Source organism: Lotus japonicus, chromosome 3, assembly GCF_012489685.1.
Source record: "Lotus japonicus ecotype B-129 chromosome 3, LjGifu_v1.2".
NCBI classification, from domain to species: Eukaryota; Viridiplantae; Streptophyta; class Magnoliopsida; order Fabales; family Fabaceae; genus Lotus; species Lotus japonicus.
Window position 1 is genome coordinate 57042918 of NC_080043.1, and position 16060 is coordinate 57058977.

General features: G+C 35.3%; 2 protein-coding genes across 2 annotated transcripts; one reads left to right on the top strand and one right to left on the bottom strand.

Annotated features, from left to right (window-relative positions):
- The first annotated feature begins 378 nt into the window (after positions 1 to 378).
- LOC130743400 (pentatricopeptide repeat-containing protein At1g07590, mitochondrial) lies at positions 379 to 2259 on the top strand. The gene is made up of 2 exons (XM_057595628.1): positions 379 to 693; positions 821 to 2259. Exons 1-2 carry the CDS (start codon positions 412 to 414, stop codon positions 2072 to 2074), a joined length of 1536 nt encoding a protein of 511 aa, XP_057451611.1. The 5' UTR covers positions 379 to 411; the 3' UTR covers positions 2075 to 2259.
- A 1540-nt stretch (positions 2260 to 3799) lies between these two features.
- Positions 3800 to 6576, bottom strand: LOC130743401 (outer envelope pore protein 16, chloroplastic). Its single transcript, XM_057595629.1, has 6 exons — positions 6305 to 6576; positions 6147 to 6198; positions 6004 to 6035; positions 5401 to 5434; positions 5243 to 5310; positions 3800 to 4116 (listed from the first exon to the last, which is right to left on the bottom strand). The coding sequence occupies exons 1-6, from the start codon at positions 6416 to 6418 to the stop codon at positions 3976 to 3978; spliced, it is 441 nt and encodes a 146-aa protein (XP_057451612.1). The 5' UTR covers positions 6419 to 6576; the 3' UTR covers positions 3800 to 3975.
- Positions 6577 to 16060: the final 9484 nt, after the last annotated feature.

Genomic DNA, 16060 nt, shown 5'->3' on the forward strand with positions numbered 1-16060 from the left:
CAGCTTTCAGCTAGCTTATCAGCTTTCAGCTATCAGCTAGCTTATAAGCTTTCAGCTAGCTTTTCAGCTAAACATGTCAAACATAGTCTTAAGCTATAAGCTACCTGAGATAGCTGATAGCTTATAACTTAAAGCTTTAAGCTACTAAAATAAGCTCCTTCACCAAACACTTTTGAAGAGCTTTTAAGCTAGTCAAATAAGCTTTAAGCTAGTCAAATAAGCTATAAGCTAGCTGAAATGACATGCCAAACATAGCCGACATGTCAAACATAACCTATCAATTGTATTAAATTTAATTTATTAAACATATCAAAATTTTAGATTGAAAATATTAATGATTCCGAGAAGTGTGAAGATTATCTGGCGGCAAATTGGGGTTTGGGTCACTAGAAGCGAAGACAATCATAAAACATGCATAGCATAAGAGCCATCGTACAAGCGAGGTTCGTTGAGGCAATACGTCGAACAGTTGGTGGCATTGAAAGCCATGTCCATTTCAGATTCTTGTGCACCGAATCAACACAACAAACCCAGGATAACCTGTGCCGGAGAATCGAGAAGCTCCCCAAAGGAGAACCGGTTGGATCCGCTCTCCGTAGCTGGATGCGAGATGGCTTCCCCGTTCGCAGCAATGACGTCTTTCACGCCATTAACCGTCTCAGGAAGCTCAAGATGAACAAACGCGCACTTGAGGTCAGTTTTCACATTCTGGTCTTAGATTAGTTGTATTTTTGCAAATTATAGTTGAAGAATGAAAAGGGTATTTGATGTTGATGGAAAAAATTGAAAATGTGATGTTGGGTGTTGTTTGCTTTGATAGGTGATGGAATGGGTTATTAGGGAGAGACCTTATAGACCTAGGGAACTAGATTACTCTTATCTTGTTGAATTTACAACTAAGCTTCATGGAATTTCACATGGTGAGAAGCTCTTCACTCGTGTTCCGAGCGAGTTTCAGAACGAGTTGCTCTACAACAATTTAGTCATTGCTTGTCTTGATAAAGGTGTCATAAGGCTCTCACTTGAGTACATGAAGAGAATGAGGGAATTGGGTTATCCCATCTCGCACTTGGTTTTCAACCGCCTTATAATCCTGCATTCCTCGCCGAGTCTCAGGAAGAACATGATGCCCAAATTGCTCACCCAGATGAAGGCTGATAAGGTCACCCCACATGTGTCCACCTACAATATCTTGATGAAAATTGAGGCCAATGAACATAATCTTGAGAATTTGATGAGGTTCTTCAGTCTTATGAAGCTACGACAGGTTGAGCCGAATGAGATATCTTACTGCATTTTAGCTTATGCGCATGCGGTGGCTAGGTTGAACACTGCAGCTGAAACATATGTTGAAGCTGTGGAGAAGTCTATGACAGGAAATAATTGGTCAACATTGGATGTCCTGCTTATATTATACGGGTATCTGGGGAACCGAAAGGAGCTCGAAAGAGTTTGGAGCAATATTCGAGAACTGCCCTTTGTTAGAACTAAAAGTTACATGTTAGCCATTGAAGCATTCGGTAGGATTGGACATCTAGAACGGGCTGAAGAAATTTGGTTAGAAATGGAATCAGCAAAAGGGTTGAAATCTGTAGAGCAATTCAATTCAATGATGACTGTGTATTGCAAACATGGAGTCATTGACAAAGCAGCTAGATTGTACAAAAATATGAAGGCAAATGGGTGCAAGGCGAATGCCATAACTTATCGTCAGCTTGCACTAGGCTGCTTGAAATCAGGTATGGAAGAACAAGCTTTGAAGACATTAGAATTGGGCAAGCGTTTGCCTATTAACAAGAGGGTCAGAAATTCAACCCCATGGTTGGAGACCACTCTTTCAATTGTTGAGATTTTTGCTGAGAAAGGTGATGTTGAAAATGTTGAGAAATTGTTTGAAGAACTTCATAAATCTAAGTATTGTAGGTATACTTTTGTATATAATACCTTGATTAAGGCTTATGCAAAAGCTAAGATTTATGATCCAAAACTTTTGAGAAGGATGATTCTTGGAGGAGCTAGGCCAGATGCTGAAACATACAGTCTTTTGAAAATTGCTGATCAATTTCGGACCTGATTTTGATTCTGTGTATTATTTTGTTGTCTTTATGTTCACTATATCAATTTCGTTAGCTTCTATTCTATCAAAATCAATTCTAAAATTCAGAAGCTATTCACATAAGCTTCTTCCCATATTTGATTATGATTTTAAAATTAGTTGTAGAAGAGTTTCCAAATATGCACTACACACGTATTGATGCATACAAAGTGCCAAAATGACAGAAGAGACATAAATATCCACTGTTTCTTATGGAAGCTCCTTTTGTTTGCATCTACCTCTGATAGTGTCAAGATGCTGAGTATAATATGCTGGTTTGCTTCTCCAGTTTCAGCCACACTATTAGATAAATAGTGAGATGAAATGTTTAATGAAAGCACTCGAAGCACTGACTCAAGTATCTATTTTAACTGATTTTAGGTTTTTCCAAATAAACCATCAACTAGTACATTTATAATTTTGAAAGAGTAAGCAAATACACTAGACTAGATTTGGTTGTAGAAGGAAAATGAAAGAAATAAAAACTATATATATATATATTATTGTGAAGAGAACGACAATTTATAAGTTTGTATTCTGATCCTAAAGGGAAAAAAAAAGTAATTTTACATTACATTCACAATAAGAAAAGAAAATGAGTGAAAATTGAATGAAATAAAAAGTGTCATGTGAATGTACTAAAACCTGTTTTGTAGTGGATGGAAAGTTTTTTATGTGGGACTCTCTTTACTTGCAGCCGTTCTTTTTTCCCACTCTCACCAAAAGACAGAAGTTGTTGATGTATGTGTTTTTGACTTTTTGTTTCCTGTGACACCCTTTTCAGTTTTCACTAAAAAACAAATAGAGTAACAATTTGTTTGAAAGTTAGAGAAAAGAAAATGAAAATAAATAAATAAATCGGAATGAAAGAAAATGAGTGAAAAAATGTGGTTATCATTGGGTTGGGTATGTTGAGTGAGTTTGTTTAACCCACCACATTTGAGGGAGTATATGATATGTTTATTTGTCGCTTTGTACCCGTGCAAACAAACGTTCACCCGTAATTCATAACAAAAGCTTAACATAATTCTTATAAATTGCGTTAAAAATCCATGCATTTTACACTCAATTAGCATTCATATATTCACAAAATCAGTTATTCATGATTCTGAGGTTAGCCTTGTTTCTCCATTTACGAATTCAGAGTCTGAGATGAGTGACCTTTGGAGGACATGTCTACGTTCTAGATGATCAAATCTGAGTTTGGACCAGGCATAAATTTTTATCAGTAATGCTATATGTTATGAAGGAAAGTTGCAGGAAATGCAAGAAAGTGATCATGAGGGTAATGGGCGATAACTACCTCTTCTAACGTTTCTAATAGTAACATTCAATATCTTCATATTTTTATCCTAGGCTTAATTCCCTTTTGAAAATGCTTAACATGGAAGTTTGTCTTAAGATTGGTGATTATAACTCACATGAATAGAAGTCTACAGAAATATGTGATCCCAGGAAGCAAACTAAAATTTCCTTCCTCTCTTGCAAGTTGCAACACATCAACTTCATGTCATGGTCTAAAACTGCAATTATATTAGACAAAGATAAACTTGATTCACCTGTCAGCAAAGAAGGGTAATTTGAAAACCTGCTCATTTAGACCCGTCATTATACTCAAACTGAAAGACTAAACTCAACACAACATTGCATTGACAAAATTCGTAAGGCTAGCGTAATTAAATTGCAACAGGTGCTATCATAGTATCATGCAGAAAACCAATAGGGCAACATAATTTATTATAGATAAATAACCAGCATATCTTAGAAGTAACTGCATCAATACAACACACGGCCAAAATAGACCATGACAAAAGAGACTGAGAGTGCTATCCCTTTGCAAAACATGCGAGAGTAACATTAAGACATCCATTTTCATTCATTCAGGTAAGGTAATTTATGAATTCCGCAGCAGTCGCAATTGCTGCCCCTGTAATGGCATCAATTGCAATCTTGTCACTCTTGTCACCGCTGGCTGCAGATACCAGAGCCCCAGTTACTGCACCTCCAAGCATGGCGTTCTTCTGCAGCATATCCAATTGCAAGGGTTAAAAAGGGCTATTGCAAGGATCTCAACTGAAAAATATAGTTTAAATTGAACAATAAAAGGCATGCCACACTGCACATTTGACTTGTAGTTTTTAGGCTAAAAAATATTTTTGGCCCTGATGTTTTAAGTTTGTGCAAATTCTGCCCCTATTCTATTTTTGTCGACGTTTCTACCCCTCATGTTTGCAAACAGTGCACCGTCTACCCCTCTGTCAGTCAGGCTTTCTTAGGAGAGGTTCCTGAGTGGATTGGAGAGATGAAGATGAGTATATAAAATTGATGATGATCAAGGAAATGATATAAATTAAATTTTCTTGATGTATATATCAATTATGTATGTGACTGAACTTGTTAAATGCATGTTTTGCTACTTATAGGTCTTGAGTTTGAATCTCCCATGCCCCCTTTTTCCAATTTCACTTGTAATTTCCACGTGGTAGGTCCAAAAAATATTTTTTAAAAAAGGCAAATCAGCTCATTCCGTTAGTTTTTTAACGTTAGACTGACGGAGGGGTAGACGGTGCACTGTTTGAAAACATGAGGGGTAGAAACATCGACAAAAATAGAGTAGGGGCAGAATTTGCACAAGCTTGAAATATCAGGGGCCAAAAGTGTTTTTTAACCTAGTTTTTAAAAATCCATTTTTATTTGTTATATCAAAGTGTAGTTGCCAAAATTGGAATCTCCATTCACACTCCAGCCACATACATAAGTTACATACCAAAGTGCTCATAAATTCTAATACAATAGCAGTTTAACATTCCAGTTAAGAATGATGCTTGTTAGCAACAGCTTCAAAATCAGATCAGATGCCATTATACTAAAAGCAAGTCTAGCAAAGGGTGTAGCATAATCTAAAAATCATAATCTCTGGCATGTATTGATCAATTTCTGTATATTTCCTGAGAATCAACTCTAACACCTAGAAACTACTCTATGAAGCTTTTCTTCATAATTGAAGATATTGGCTATAGAATCAATAATAAAAGTATTTTGAAAGATGCAAGCGTACTTAAATTTTTTTTTACTGAAATTAGACTGTTATAGGAAATGCTGGTGGTTGGACAAATGGTATCCAACTACCCTTGGGGAGAGAATTACCCAGTCCCTTCTGCCTCTGATCCTCTCTACGCCATATTCCATCCCAACGTATAAGCCAGCTACGGTTCCTGTAAGCGTTAAAAAGAAAATACATTAAAAGGAGCTAACACATTTACTAAATGAATGTGTCATATTACACGATGCAACAAAAGCCTTACCCCAATATGCACCTTCTTTACACATCTTCTTCAGCTGCAACAAGACCATATATGTCTCATGATCAATGAATGAAAAAGAGTGTGCTTAAAAGGAAAGGCAGACTGAATTTTCTAGGACTAATCCTCCCATGTCCCAACACACTACGTTTTAAAGAAGATGCGTGTAGCGTGATTGAAAGGTTATAAAGAAAAATCATCTAACTGTTTGTTATGTTAAACAGAGAAGTTCCACAGACAGTTCAAAAGAAAGTAAAAATGTAAAACTTGAATATCATGAATATAAAGGAACTGAATATCATGAATGAAAAGTTGAATTGAATTCATTGAATAACAAATGTACAAGTGTATGTGTATGTATATACATGAGAATCAAAGCTTCATTAAGAAGATGGATGAGCTAACAGAAAATAACAGAACCAACTGTGTCTCTAACTGAATTGTTTACAGAGTAACTTGCTCAACACTATATACACTAATCTATATACATAAATTGCATTAAATGTTCACAACTGAACTGAACTGAAAATAGCAAAATAAAGCACACCCTGAAAGAATCAACAATGATTTTACATTTTTTAATTACAACGAAAATGATGAACTTACCGTTTTCTGGAAGTCATTACTTGAGATACTTCCTGGAACAGACATGTTCAGTTAGTTTGACAATTTGACAAGCACCTTGTTCAGTGAAGAAAAATTGAAAATACAAATTGAAAAAAAAGGAAATTCAATGGAAAATGATATACCCTTTTTGATGATATGATAGGTATCCTCAGCAGCTGCACGCGTGGCTGCAACCTGAACAAGAAGAAGAAAGGGAAATGAAATTACAACAAGATATTTCCAAGAGAAAGAAGACACTTTAAGGAAGGAATTGGAGAAGTGAGTGTTGTGGGGAAATTACGGCTCCGATCTTCAAGAAACCATCGACGGTGAGGTTCAGGAATGGATTGCCCATGTCAATTGCAACATCCACCTTGGGAGAGGAAACCGACCCTGAAATGCTGCTTAAAGGCATCTTGTTAAGCTTAATTTCACTCACTCTAGTTGTTTCTTCTTCACTCTCTCTGTACCAATTTATGATCACTCACTCACTCCAGTTCCATTAATAGCACTTCACATGTAGATGTAGGGAAAGGCAAAGATAGAATGGAGGGGCCAAGTGTCACTTCATTGGCTATGCTTCCATTACAATTTTCTTTCATGATAATAAATAATAAACTGCACATCAAAATTATAAATAAATGAATTGATCTTTTTATATAAGAAATAGCAATAGATATTTATGCATAGAGATCTGTAAACGGGTTTATTTTTTCTCACAATGTCAGAATGCTTCAGGGTCAAAGTTCATTTACATTAATGTAGGTAGAGTGTACATCTTTGAGATTGAGATTCTTTTTTTTAATCGCAAACATAAATTTCACCCGTCAGAAATCGATCATTGGATCTCCTCCAACTTAACTCATATGTCTTCAGCTCCTACCACTTGAGCTATTCTACAGGGACTGAGATTGAGATTTTAACTAGTTTGAGACTCGTACTTTAGGCGATCTTACCGTGCGTTATTCATTCTAAACATGTTAATTAATTTTTACAAAAATTTTACAACCTCAAGTTTTTGCCGAATTGTAAACTTATACATGGTTGATGTTAATTAAAATTGACTTCAATAGGGAAATATATGTTGGGAAGCATAGTGGCGCTGCGGAAAAATTAGAACCACAAAAACTTCTATTCACTTGTAAGAATCTGGATAAAATAACTTTCAAGTAAATTCAACTTCCAACGGTGACAACAATTGATGACAATAAAATAAAAACAAGGACACATGAAATTTCAACGTGGAAAACTTCCATCAAATTAACAGAATAAAAACCACGGGTACGAGGCAGAAAATAATTCACTATAGAAAAATAATTGTTACAAAATAATGTCTAATGACCTCAAAATCTTCACAAAAAAAGGTGGAAATAAACTCCTCAAAAAAAGGAAAAAACTACACCAAATAAAGGTAGAAATAGGAGACAGCAAACAATCTGTCAAGGAAACAAAATACTTCTCAAAAACTGATGCGGCCAAATACGTGAATATGATTCACGTTGCTGCTCCATCTTCAAGAACAAGGGTTAAACCCTATAAATAAAAATAAACTTGGGCTTGACCCAAAAACTAAACTATTTTTTTTCTTCCTTTTTTTCTTTCCATAAAATAAAGTTGGGCCCCACTTAGGAGGGATAACCCAATATATCTCCCCTCACTCCTTCAGTAGAGTTAAATCTTATCATCTCGAAAATCATGTTGCAACTCTTAAGCTTCGCCCTAAAAAACGGCTTTGTCAACAAATGAACACCATCTCCGAGATAAATATGAAGAAAATTCTTCATCCATAAAACTTCTCGTAAGCTTTGGTTGCAGCAACAAATTCTGACTTTGCGCTAAATAGAGCGAAACACTTTTGCAATCTTGATTGATATGCCAAATCCCCCCTTGAATTAGAGAGTGAACAAATAATTGTATCCACCGCATGAGCCACATCAAAATGAGTCACCATTCGACTTCAATTGATGTCCACTGTTCAATACAAGATAAATCATCATAAAAGAGCCTAGAGCTCTGATACCAATGTTGGGAACCAGAGTGGCACAGCAAAAAAATTAGAAGCACAAAACTTCTATTTGAAGGTGTGAAAAACGACTAGAAGAGGGGGGTTGAATAGCGTTTTCAATATAAAAACTTTCCCCTTAAGATTTAAAGTAAATCTTTTCGGTTTCTCTAAGATAGATGGTGCAGCGGATAAAGATAGAGAGAAGAGAAAAGCACACAAGTATTTTATCCTGGTTCACTTGATAAATCCCTCAAGCTAATCCAGTCCACCCGTTAAGGTGATTTCTTCCTTCTTAGAATGAAGGCAATCCACTAATCAGATAATTGTTACAACTGCACTTGAAACCTACAAGTGACTAACAATACACTGACTTAGCTATCACTAAGATTCACTCTCTTAGTCTTCTCTAGGATCCGATCAACCTTGATCTCCTAAAGGAATCACCACTAAGATTCACTCTCTTAGCCTTCTTAAGGATACTGACCTACCCGGTCCCTTAAGGAAAATCAAACAACTGTTTGAGGTTGGTGTTTACAAAGGTTTGCTTCTAAATAAGCTGAGTGTAAACTAAATAAGAATAGATGAAGAAAGTAGAGGCTTGAATCTTTTCTTGTATTGCAGCTCTTGATTTCTCACGCTCTTAGCTTTCTTCTTTTCTTCAGCCTTTTATAGTCCAAGGTGCAAAGGATATTTCTGTTGAGAGAATATGACCGTTGGAGGGCATTTCTGGAACTTCCAGAACCTGCTGTGGCTGAACCTTGGTAGGTAGGCTTTTTAGAATAGTACACTGCTCTTGTACTTCTTGATAGAGACATTTGCCTTTAACCATTGACTTCTGATCAGAGTTATGCTTCGTGTTGGAACTTGTGAAGCTTGGTGATCAGAGTCAGAGGGATGCTTGGATCCTCTGACCTTCGTAACTTCTGCTTCTGGACCTTCAGAGCTTCTGAACCTTCAGAGCCTCTGGTCCCTCAGAGCTTCTGGTCTTCAGATCTTCTGATCCTCAGATTTTCTGATCCTCTGATCTTCTGATCCTCTGATCCTCTGATCCTCAGATCCTCTGATCTTCAGATCCTCTGATCTTCAGATCTTCTGATCCTCTGATCTTCTGATCCTCAGATCCTCTGATCTTCAGATCCTCTGATCTTCAGATCCTCTGATCCTCAGATCCTCTGATCCTCAGATCTTTTGATCTTCAGAACTTCTGACGAATATATCTTCTGGTGTCAGAATCAGAACCTGTTTGTCAAAACACTCAAGACAAACATTAGAGTATCATAGTTGTTCATCCACAAATAAATACTTGTTATCATCAAAACATAGAGTTGTACCACATGACCAAATCTTGATCTTACACTATTCACTAGTGAGAACCTGGATAAAATAACTTTCGAGCAAATCCAACTTCCGACGGTGACAACAATAGATGACAATAAAATAAAAACAAGGACACCGAATATTTAAATGTGGAAAACTTCCCTCAAATCGAGAGAATAAAAACCACGGGCACGAGCCATAAAATAATTCACTATAGAAAAATAATGGTTACAAAATAATTTCTCATGACATCAAAATCATCACCAAAAAATGTGGAAATAAACCCCCAAACAAAAATGGGAAAAACTACACCAAATAAAGGTGGAAATAGGAGACAGCAAAAGAACCCACAACAAAAAGGCAAATCACCCAAACAATAGAGAAGATAAATCTCAAATAAAAGGCTAAAATAAAGGGCTCAAAGATAGAGAGGACATACTAAAATAGAGAACAAACGATGTACAAAAAAATTTGTCAAGGAATCAAAATTCTTCTTAAAACCTGCTGCGGCCGAATACGTGAATATGATTCACGTTGCTGATCCATCTTAAAAAAAAAGGGATAAAAAACCCTTTAAATAAAAATAAACTTGGGCTTGGCCCAAAAACTAAACTAGTTTTTTTTCTTAATATAAAATAAAGTTTGGCCCGACTAAGGAGGGATGACCAAACAATATATAAGAAAATTTGAAAGAAAAAAAAGACAATGGCATTGTCAATAATTCAAGATCAATTACAAAGATCATATGTTATGAAAGACTTCCTTAAACACAACATTTTTTTATGCAGCTCACCACATTGTTATTCTCATCTAGAACTATTATTTTCAGTTCTTTTATTGACCTCAGACTTGAAAGTGCAATGTACAATTGCCCATGAGTCAAAACTGGTCGAGGGAGGAAAAGACCAACATGCGACAATGATTGTCCCTAGCTTTTATTTACAGTCATTGCAAAACATAAACTCATTGAGAATTGTCGTCTTTCAAACTTAAATGGGTAACCTGATTCAATCGGGACCATATCCATTCTTGGAACGAAAATATCTTCCCAATGTTAGTCTCTGTTATAACGGTGGTGTGGATAACATTCGGTAACAAGTCATTAATTATTAGGCGAGTTCCATTGCATGATCCAGCTGTTTGATTAATATTCTTTATAACATTATTGGAGCTCCCTTCTTTAATGTCAGCTTGTGATTTGGAATCCCAAAGCACTTGATATCATTTAAAAACTCTGTAGTAAACCACTCTGACTCCAATTTTGTATCCTCATCAGATTTGCAAGTTCAGTTAGAGCTTAAGTACTCAACGGGATCACCAGGAATTAATAACAGGAAAAAATCATTAACCATCTCAACATAATCCAAAGTTGGACACAAAATGCACCGATCTTCAAAAAACTTGACATCTTTCATGTTCTGCAAGAGATTGGGAAATGCAAAATTAACCAATTCAAGAAGAGGGTTTTCACTTTCCTATATTAAAAAATCTGTTGTATCAGGATCCAAAATCTTAAGTCATAACCGGCACACAGACTATCACCTAAGCCTGACAAGCCTATTTAACGAAACTCACTTCCCCAATGTGATTTTTCCAAAATTACACATGTTTACTATAATTTAATAAAAATCCAAAAGAATCTTTCATGTAATATCACCATCTCCAAAATAATAAAATCTATCAATTGAGATTCATCATAACTAGAATTTCAAGAACACATAACTTCCAATCCAGCACTAAAGTGCCAATTCTTAAATTAAAAAAATAAATAACAATTCAAACTGAATTCCCCCAAAGACTCACCTATAGCTGCAGAATAATAAAGACCAACAACGGACACAAATAAGACAACATTTCAAATGAGGTCTATAAACGAAATAAGCCGAACGATCTGAATCTAACAATAGTCTGCTACTCAGTTTCCTGAAACTGTGTGGATGGAAATCAACTATGAGAAGCATGATAGTCAATCATATAAAAGCATGTTTCCCCAATTTAGATAAATAGGCAGTATGATAAAATAATTAAATCAGTTATAGGATCATTAAAAATATGTCACAGGAGTTGAAAACCACTCACAACTATGAGAAGTTAGAACAATTGCTCTCGACATCTCCAAGATACTCGAATGAGCTAGTGGCTAGCAAATCTTTGCACGACCAATTCCAAATCAAGTCATTTGCATCTTTATTTTGTATCATCTAAGGCTAAACATAATCAAACACAAATTTCACTTTCGGTTCATGAGCAAAAGAAATACACCATGAAAAAGCATCATGGCCACATAATCATTAAGTTGCAAAACACAAATATATAATGCACCTGACTTAGTTTCTTTCCATGTGTCAAATCTTTATGGGGCAATAAAATGAAAGCTGCCAACTAGACATTCCACGAGCCAATGATTTCACACCAAGCATAGGAAACTCCATTTTCATTCGGTTGACATTGATCGATGGGAAAACTAAGCAATAGAAGAGATTTAAACTTAGATTTATTCAGTCTTAAGAATGGCACAATGGAAAATCATAATCTTCCTATTATCTTATGACAAGAAATTACCTTCTCCTCATTGTTCATCACTTACATACTTTACTTCAAGACAATTTGCTCTCATTACTGTTGTTGCGACAAGCGAAGGAGGTTTTGAAGATTCACTATCTTCATCTCAACGTGATTGGCATTGCACCTCTTCTTTGCTGCACAAAACTTCTACATCTAAGACAATACGCATGGCTCGACGCATCACCTCTGACATGTTTGGAGCCTACAGTCGCCACACCCCCTTAATGTGTTGGTGACAGATCTGAAGAAGGGTGGAGGGTGGATAGGATCAAGGGAAGGAAAATGTTTTGGCCGCTCTTGATGAAGAAGATGAAGGGTACGAGAAGTTCGTGACGTGCGTGGAGGATATTGAAGGTGTTAGGGTTTTCAACCGTAAGGAGAAAGGAACAGAAACTGAGCGTGAGAGAGTGAGGAACATGATTCATTTTTTTAATAGAATTGGAAAATTTGTATTGAGAGTTGCGGCGATTTTTCTTAGTAGGTTGGTTTTAGTTTTTTTTTATACTATATATATTTTTGTAACTTTGTTTTCTTTTGGTTTTTTTCTTTTCAAAACGAATCGTTTCAATCTTTCCCCCTTAAGATAAAGTCACCATCGAATTTTAAAGACGGCCTAACCTTGAGTTCCAAACAAGTTTAGTACTCCTCATGCATGATTCTTTCGTGTTCGCAATTCGTCTTTTCACCTGATGGTCCTCATTAAAGAGCTTTCATTGAACCAATATGCTTTGAATGCAGACGTTTCACTTGTCTATCAACTATAGCTACTGGATAATCCATATAAGATGAATGTTTATCTGATTGTACATCCTTATGAAGGATGACGTGAGAATGATCATATAGATATTCTCAAAGCATAGAAACACCTTAACTGGATGAACTCCAAAATGATTTGGGAAAAGCGCCAATTGATAAGCTATAGAACCATCCCTCTCCAAGATCTCAATCTATCAAATGAATCTTTGACTTAACTTCCCTTTCTTACTAAACAGTAATACTTATTTCATTGGATATAGGTGTAAGAACGCATGATCTCCAACAACAAACTCTAAAAGGTGTCTCCTCCTATTAACGTAAGACTTTTGCTCCCTAGATATTTAACCAAACAATCACGAACTAGCTTAACTATCCTTACTACACCCTTGATAAGTTCTATGCATACAAGCTTGGATTCTCTACCTTCAAACCAACCCATTGATATCTGCATCGCTTGCCTTAATAGACCTTAAATGGTGGATATCAATGGGTTGGTCCACCATTGATATCTGGATTGATAAATGTTACTATAAGCGAATTTCATCTAAAGGAAAATGCATCGCTTGCCTTAATAGACCTTTCATGTGAACCAACATTGAGTTGGAAAAAGCAACCCAAACCAAACTCTATTACCATCAAGCTTATAGTGTTATTCCTTATCCTTATGAATATACAAGAATAATCAATAAGCACAATCACTAAATAATCCAAGAATGATTTATGGATGCGCTTATTAAATCCATAAAAGCAACAATGGCATCATTGAGTCCAAAGGCATGAATAATACTCCCTCCGTTCCAAAACTATTGTAGTTTTAGATTTTTCACACAATTTAAGAACTCATTATTAAATAAATATGTTGACCAAAATGCCCTTATTTTTCTTTATCCATATCATTTATTCTTCCATAATTTTTCACAATGACACATTCACTAATTACACAATACATTTAAACCGAGGGATGTTATCAATTGTTTACCACAGAAAACGTTAGTGGAGGTTTAGGGTTCATTTGTTCCATGCTTTTATTTCATTTTACTACTACTCCACCCCGTGAAAAATAAAGGTGACTCTTCATATATGCCATAAAATGAAGTATGTAAAAAACACTTTTCACAATACTCCTACTTTTCTTTTTCTCTCTAAGGTGCAAGTGCTAACTCTTGGTTTTCCTGTACGTGGTGTTTCCCTCTTGAACTTTTCCAAAACTTAACTAAAAATTCACTTTTCACAATATTTCAATTCTTCCCACTTGATCTAAGATTTTCAATATTTTTAGATTCCCTCTTAAATTTACTAATAAATGTTCATCAGCTTCATGCTAAAGATTCATCATATGAAATATGGCATCATATACCTATAGTTGAAATAGACTTGAATGTTGATTTAAGGGATTCTATCATATCCAATGAAGAAAATTCTTCAATATTGCAAGATCTAAATGTTGATGTTTCAAAGTTTATTGCCTTCAATCATAGTCAAGATTCATCAAGTACTTGTGTTTCATCTTCCAAGCATTTTCTATTTGATATAAGTAATGAGCCACTTCTAGAAGGTGACATGCATGTGGGGGAGCCATCTTTAGAGAATGATATGCAACAGCTTGAAAGCAATAATCTACAAGGTAACACACATGTGGAATTAGGATTACAGGGGTTGAATGAGGAAAACTCAAATTACAGTATTTCTAGTACATTTTGTGATTATTTATTGCCTTTTTATATGAATTTACTTGTTTACTTTTTTTCTATAATTATATTTAAATTTTTCCTAGTATAAGTAACAAATATCTAGGAGTAGTTGTAAGCATTTGCGTGAAGCTACAACTGCCATATAAACACCACACAGAGTACATTTAGAAGTTATTGTGGCCATATAGATAATGAACATTTTGACTAGCCAATGATATTAATGTTTTCATACATTTTGAAGCTACTATGGCCATATAAACAACACATAGAGTATTAATGAACAATTTGTTTATGTGGAGTAATTTTAAGTTTATTTTCATATCCGAATTTGTTTTTCAGAAGAAGATATGAATGACAATGATTGGAGCGCTCAAGTGCCACAAGCAGAAAACAATAGAAGGAAAAAGAAAATTGTTTTTAACAATGATCAAAGAAGAGATGTGTATGACATGCTACTAAAGAAGGGTGTTAATGGAAAATTAAATAAAGTGACAAGAGATGTGGCATCCCATTTTTCAATTCCTATACATATTTTTCAACGCATTTGGAAACAAGCAAAAGATTATGGTGATGTAATTCCTAAATTGTCAAAAATTGGTCGGAAGAGAATTCAAATTGATCTTGCTCAAATTTGTGATATTCCTTTGAATAAACGAACAACGCTTGCATCGTTATCTCATGCTTTGAAGGTGAGCAAAACCACACTATTTAGGAATTTTAAGTCATGAGCTATACGAAGGCACTCAAATGCACTAAAGAAGAAAATAAAAGTGCAAGATTGAAATTTTGCATATCAATGCTCGATGATGTTAGCATTCCGATCCAACTTTTGTGGGGACGTATCATATAGTTCATATTTATGAGAAGTGGTTTTATATGACAAAAAAGCTGAGAAATACTATTTACTTCCAGATGTAGGGGATCCAATTCGCACTTGCAAAAGAATTTTTTTATTACAAAGGTCATTTTTTTAGTTGCTTTAGCTCGCCCAAGGTTTGATGTGCAAGAAAATGAAATTTTTAGTGGAAAAATTGGCGTCTTACCTTTTGTTACAAAAGAGCCTGCTAAGAGAACAAGTGCTAACAGAGTAGCAGGCACAATAGAGACCAAGACAATCACTTCTGTCAATAGAGAAGTGATAAGATCATACTTGATAGATAAAGGATTGCCTGCAATTAAGGAAAAATGGCCAAGAGATGATAAAAACCGTCCAATATTCAATCAACAAGACAATGCGCGAACACACATTATTCGAAATGATGAAGCATTTCATCAAGCTGTTGCGGAAGATGGATTTGATATTCGTATAATGTGTCAATCGCCAAATTCTCCAGATTTGAATGTCTTAGATCTTGGAGTTTTTTTAGTGTCATTCAATCTTTACAATACAAAAAGTCCCAAAAAACTGTTGATGAACTTGTTAGTGTTGTTGAGAAATCATTTGAAGAATTTTCAGCTGTGAAGTCAAACCATATATTTTTAACATTACAATTGTGCATGATAGAAATCATGAGAGTAAATTGGATCCCCCATGACTACAAGATTCCACATATCAACAAGAATATGTTGGAAGGAAAAGGACAACTTCCGGTGCAAATCAAGTGTGAGCCAACCTTGGTGCAAGAGGTTATTCAAATGAACCAAATTTATTCTTAAGTTTTCATTTGTATACTTCAATATTCCAAATTTAAGAAAACGAATGAAAACTTAAGTAGAAAAATTA

Excerpts from the sequence above, each read along its gene's own strand:
- LOC130743400 (XM_057595628.1), top strand. The coding sequence starts at position 412 with ATGCATAGCATAAGAGCCATCGTACAAGCGAGGTTCGTTGAGGCAATA. Across the intron at positions 694-820 it reads TGAACAAACGCGCACTTGAG|GTGATGGAATGGGTTATTAG; the intron begins GTCAGTTTTCAC and ends TTGCTTTGATAG.
- LOC130743401 (XM_057595629.1), bottom strand. The coding sequence starts at position 6,418 with ATGCCTTTAAGCAGCATTTCAGGGTCGGTTTCCTCTCCCAAGGTGGAT. Across the intron at positions 6,036-6,146 it reads CTATCATATCATCAAAAAGG|GAAGTATCTCAAGTAATGAC; the intron begins GTATATCATTTT and ends TGTCTGTTCCAG. Across the intron at positions 5,435-6,003 it reads GTAATGACTTCCAGAAAACG|CTGAAGAAGATGTGTAAAGA; the intron begins GTAAGTTCATCA and ends GTCTTGTTGCAG.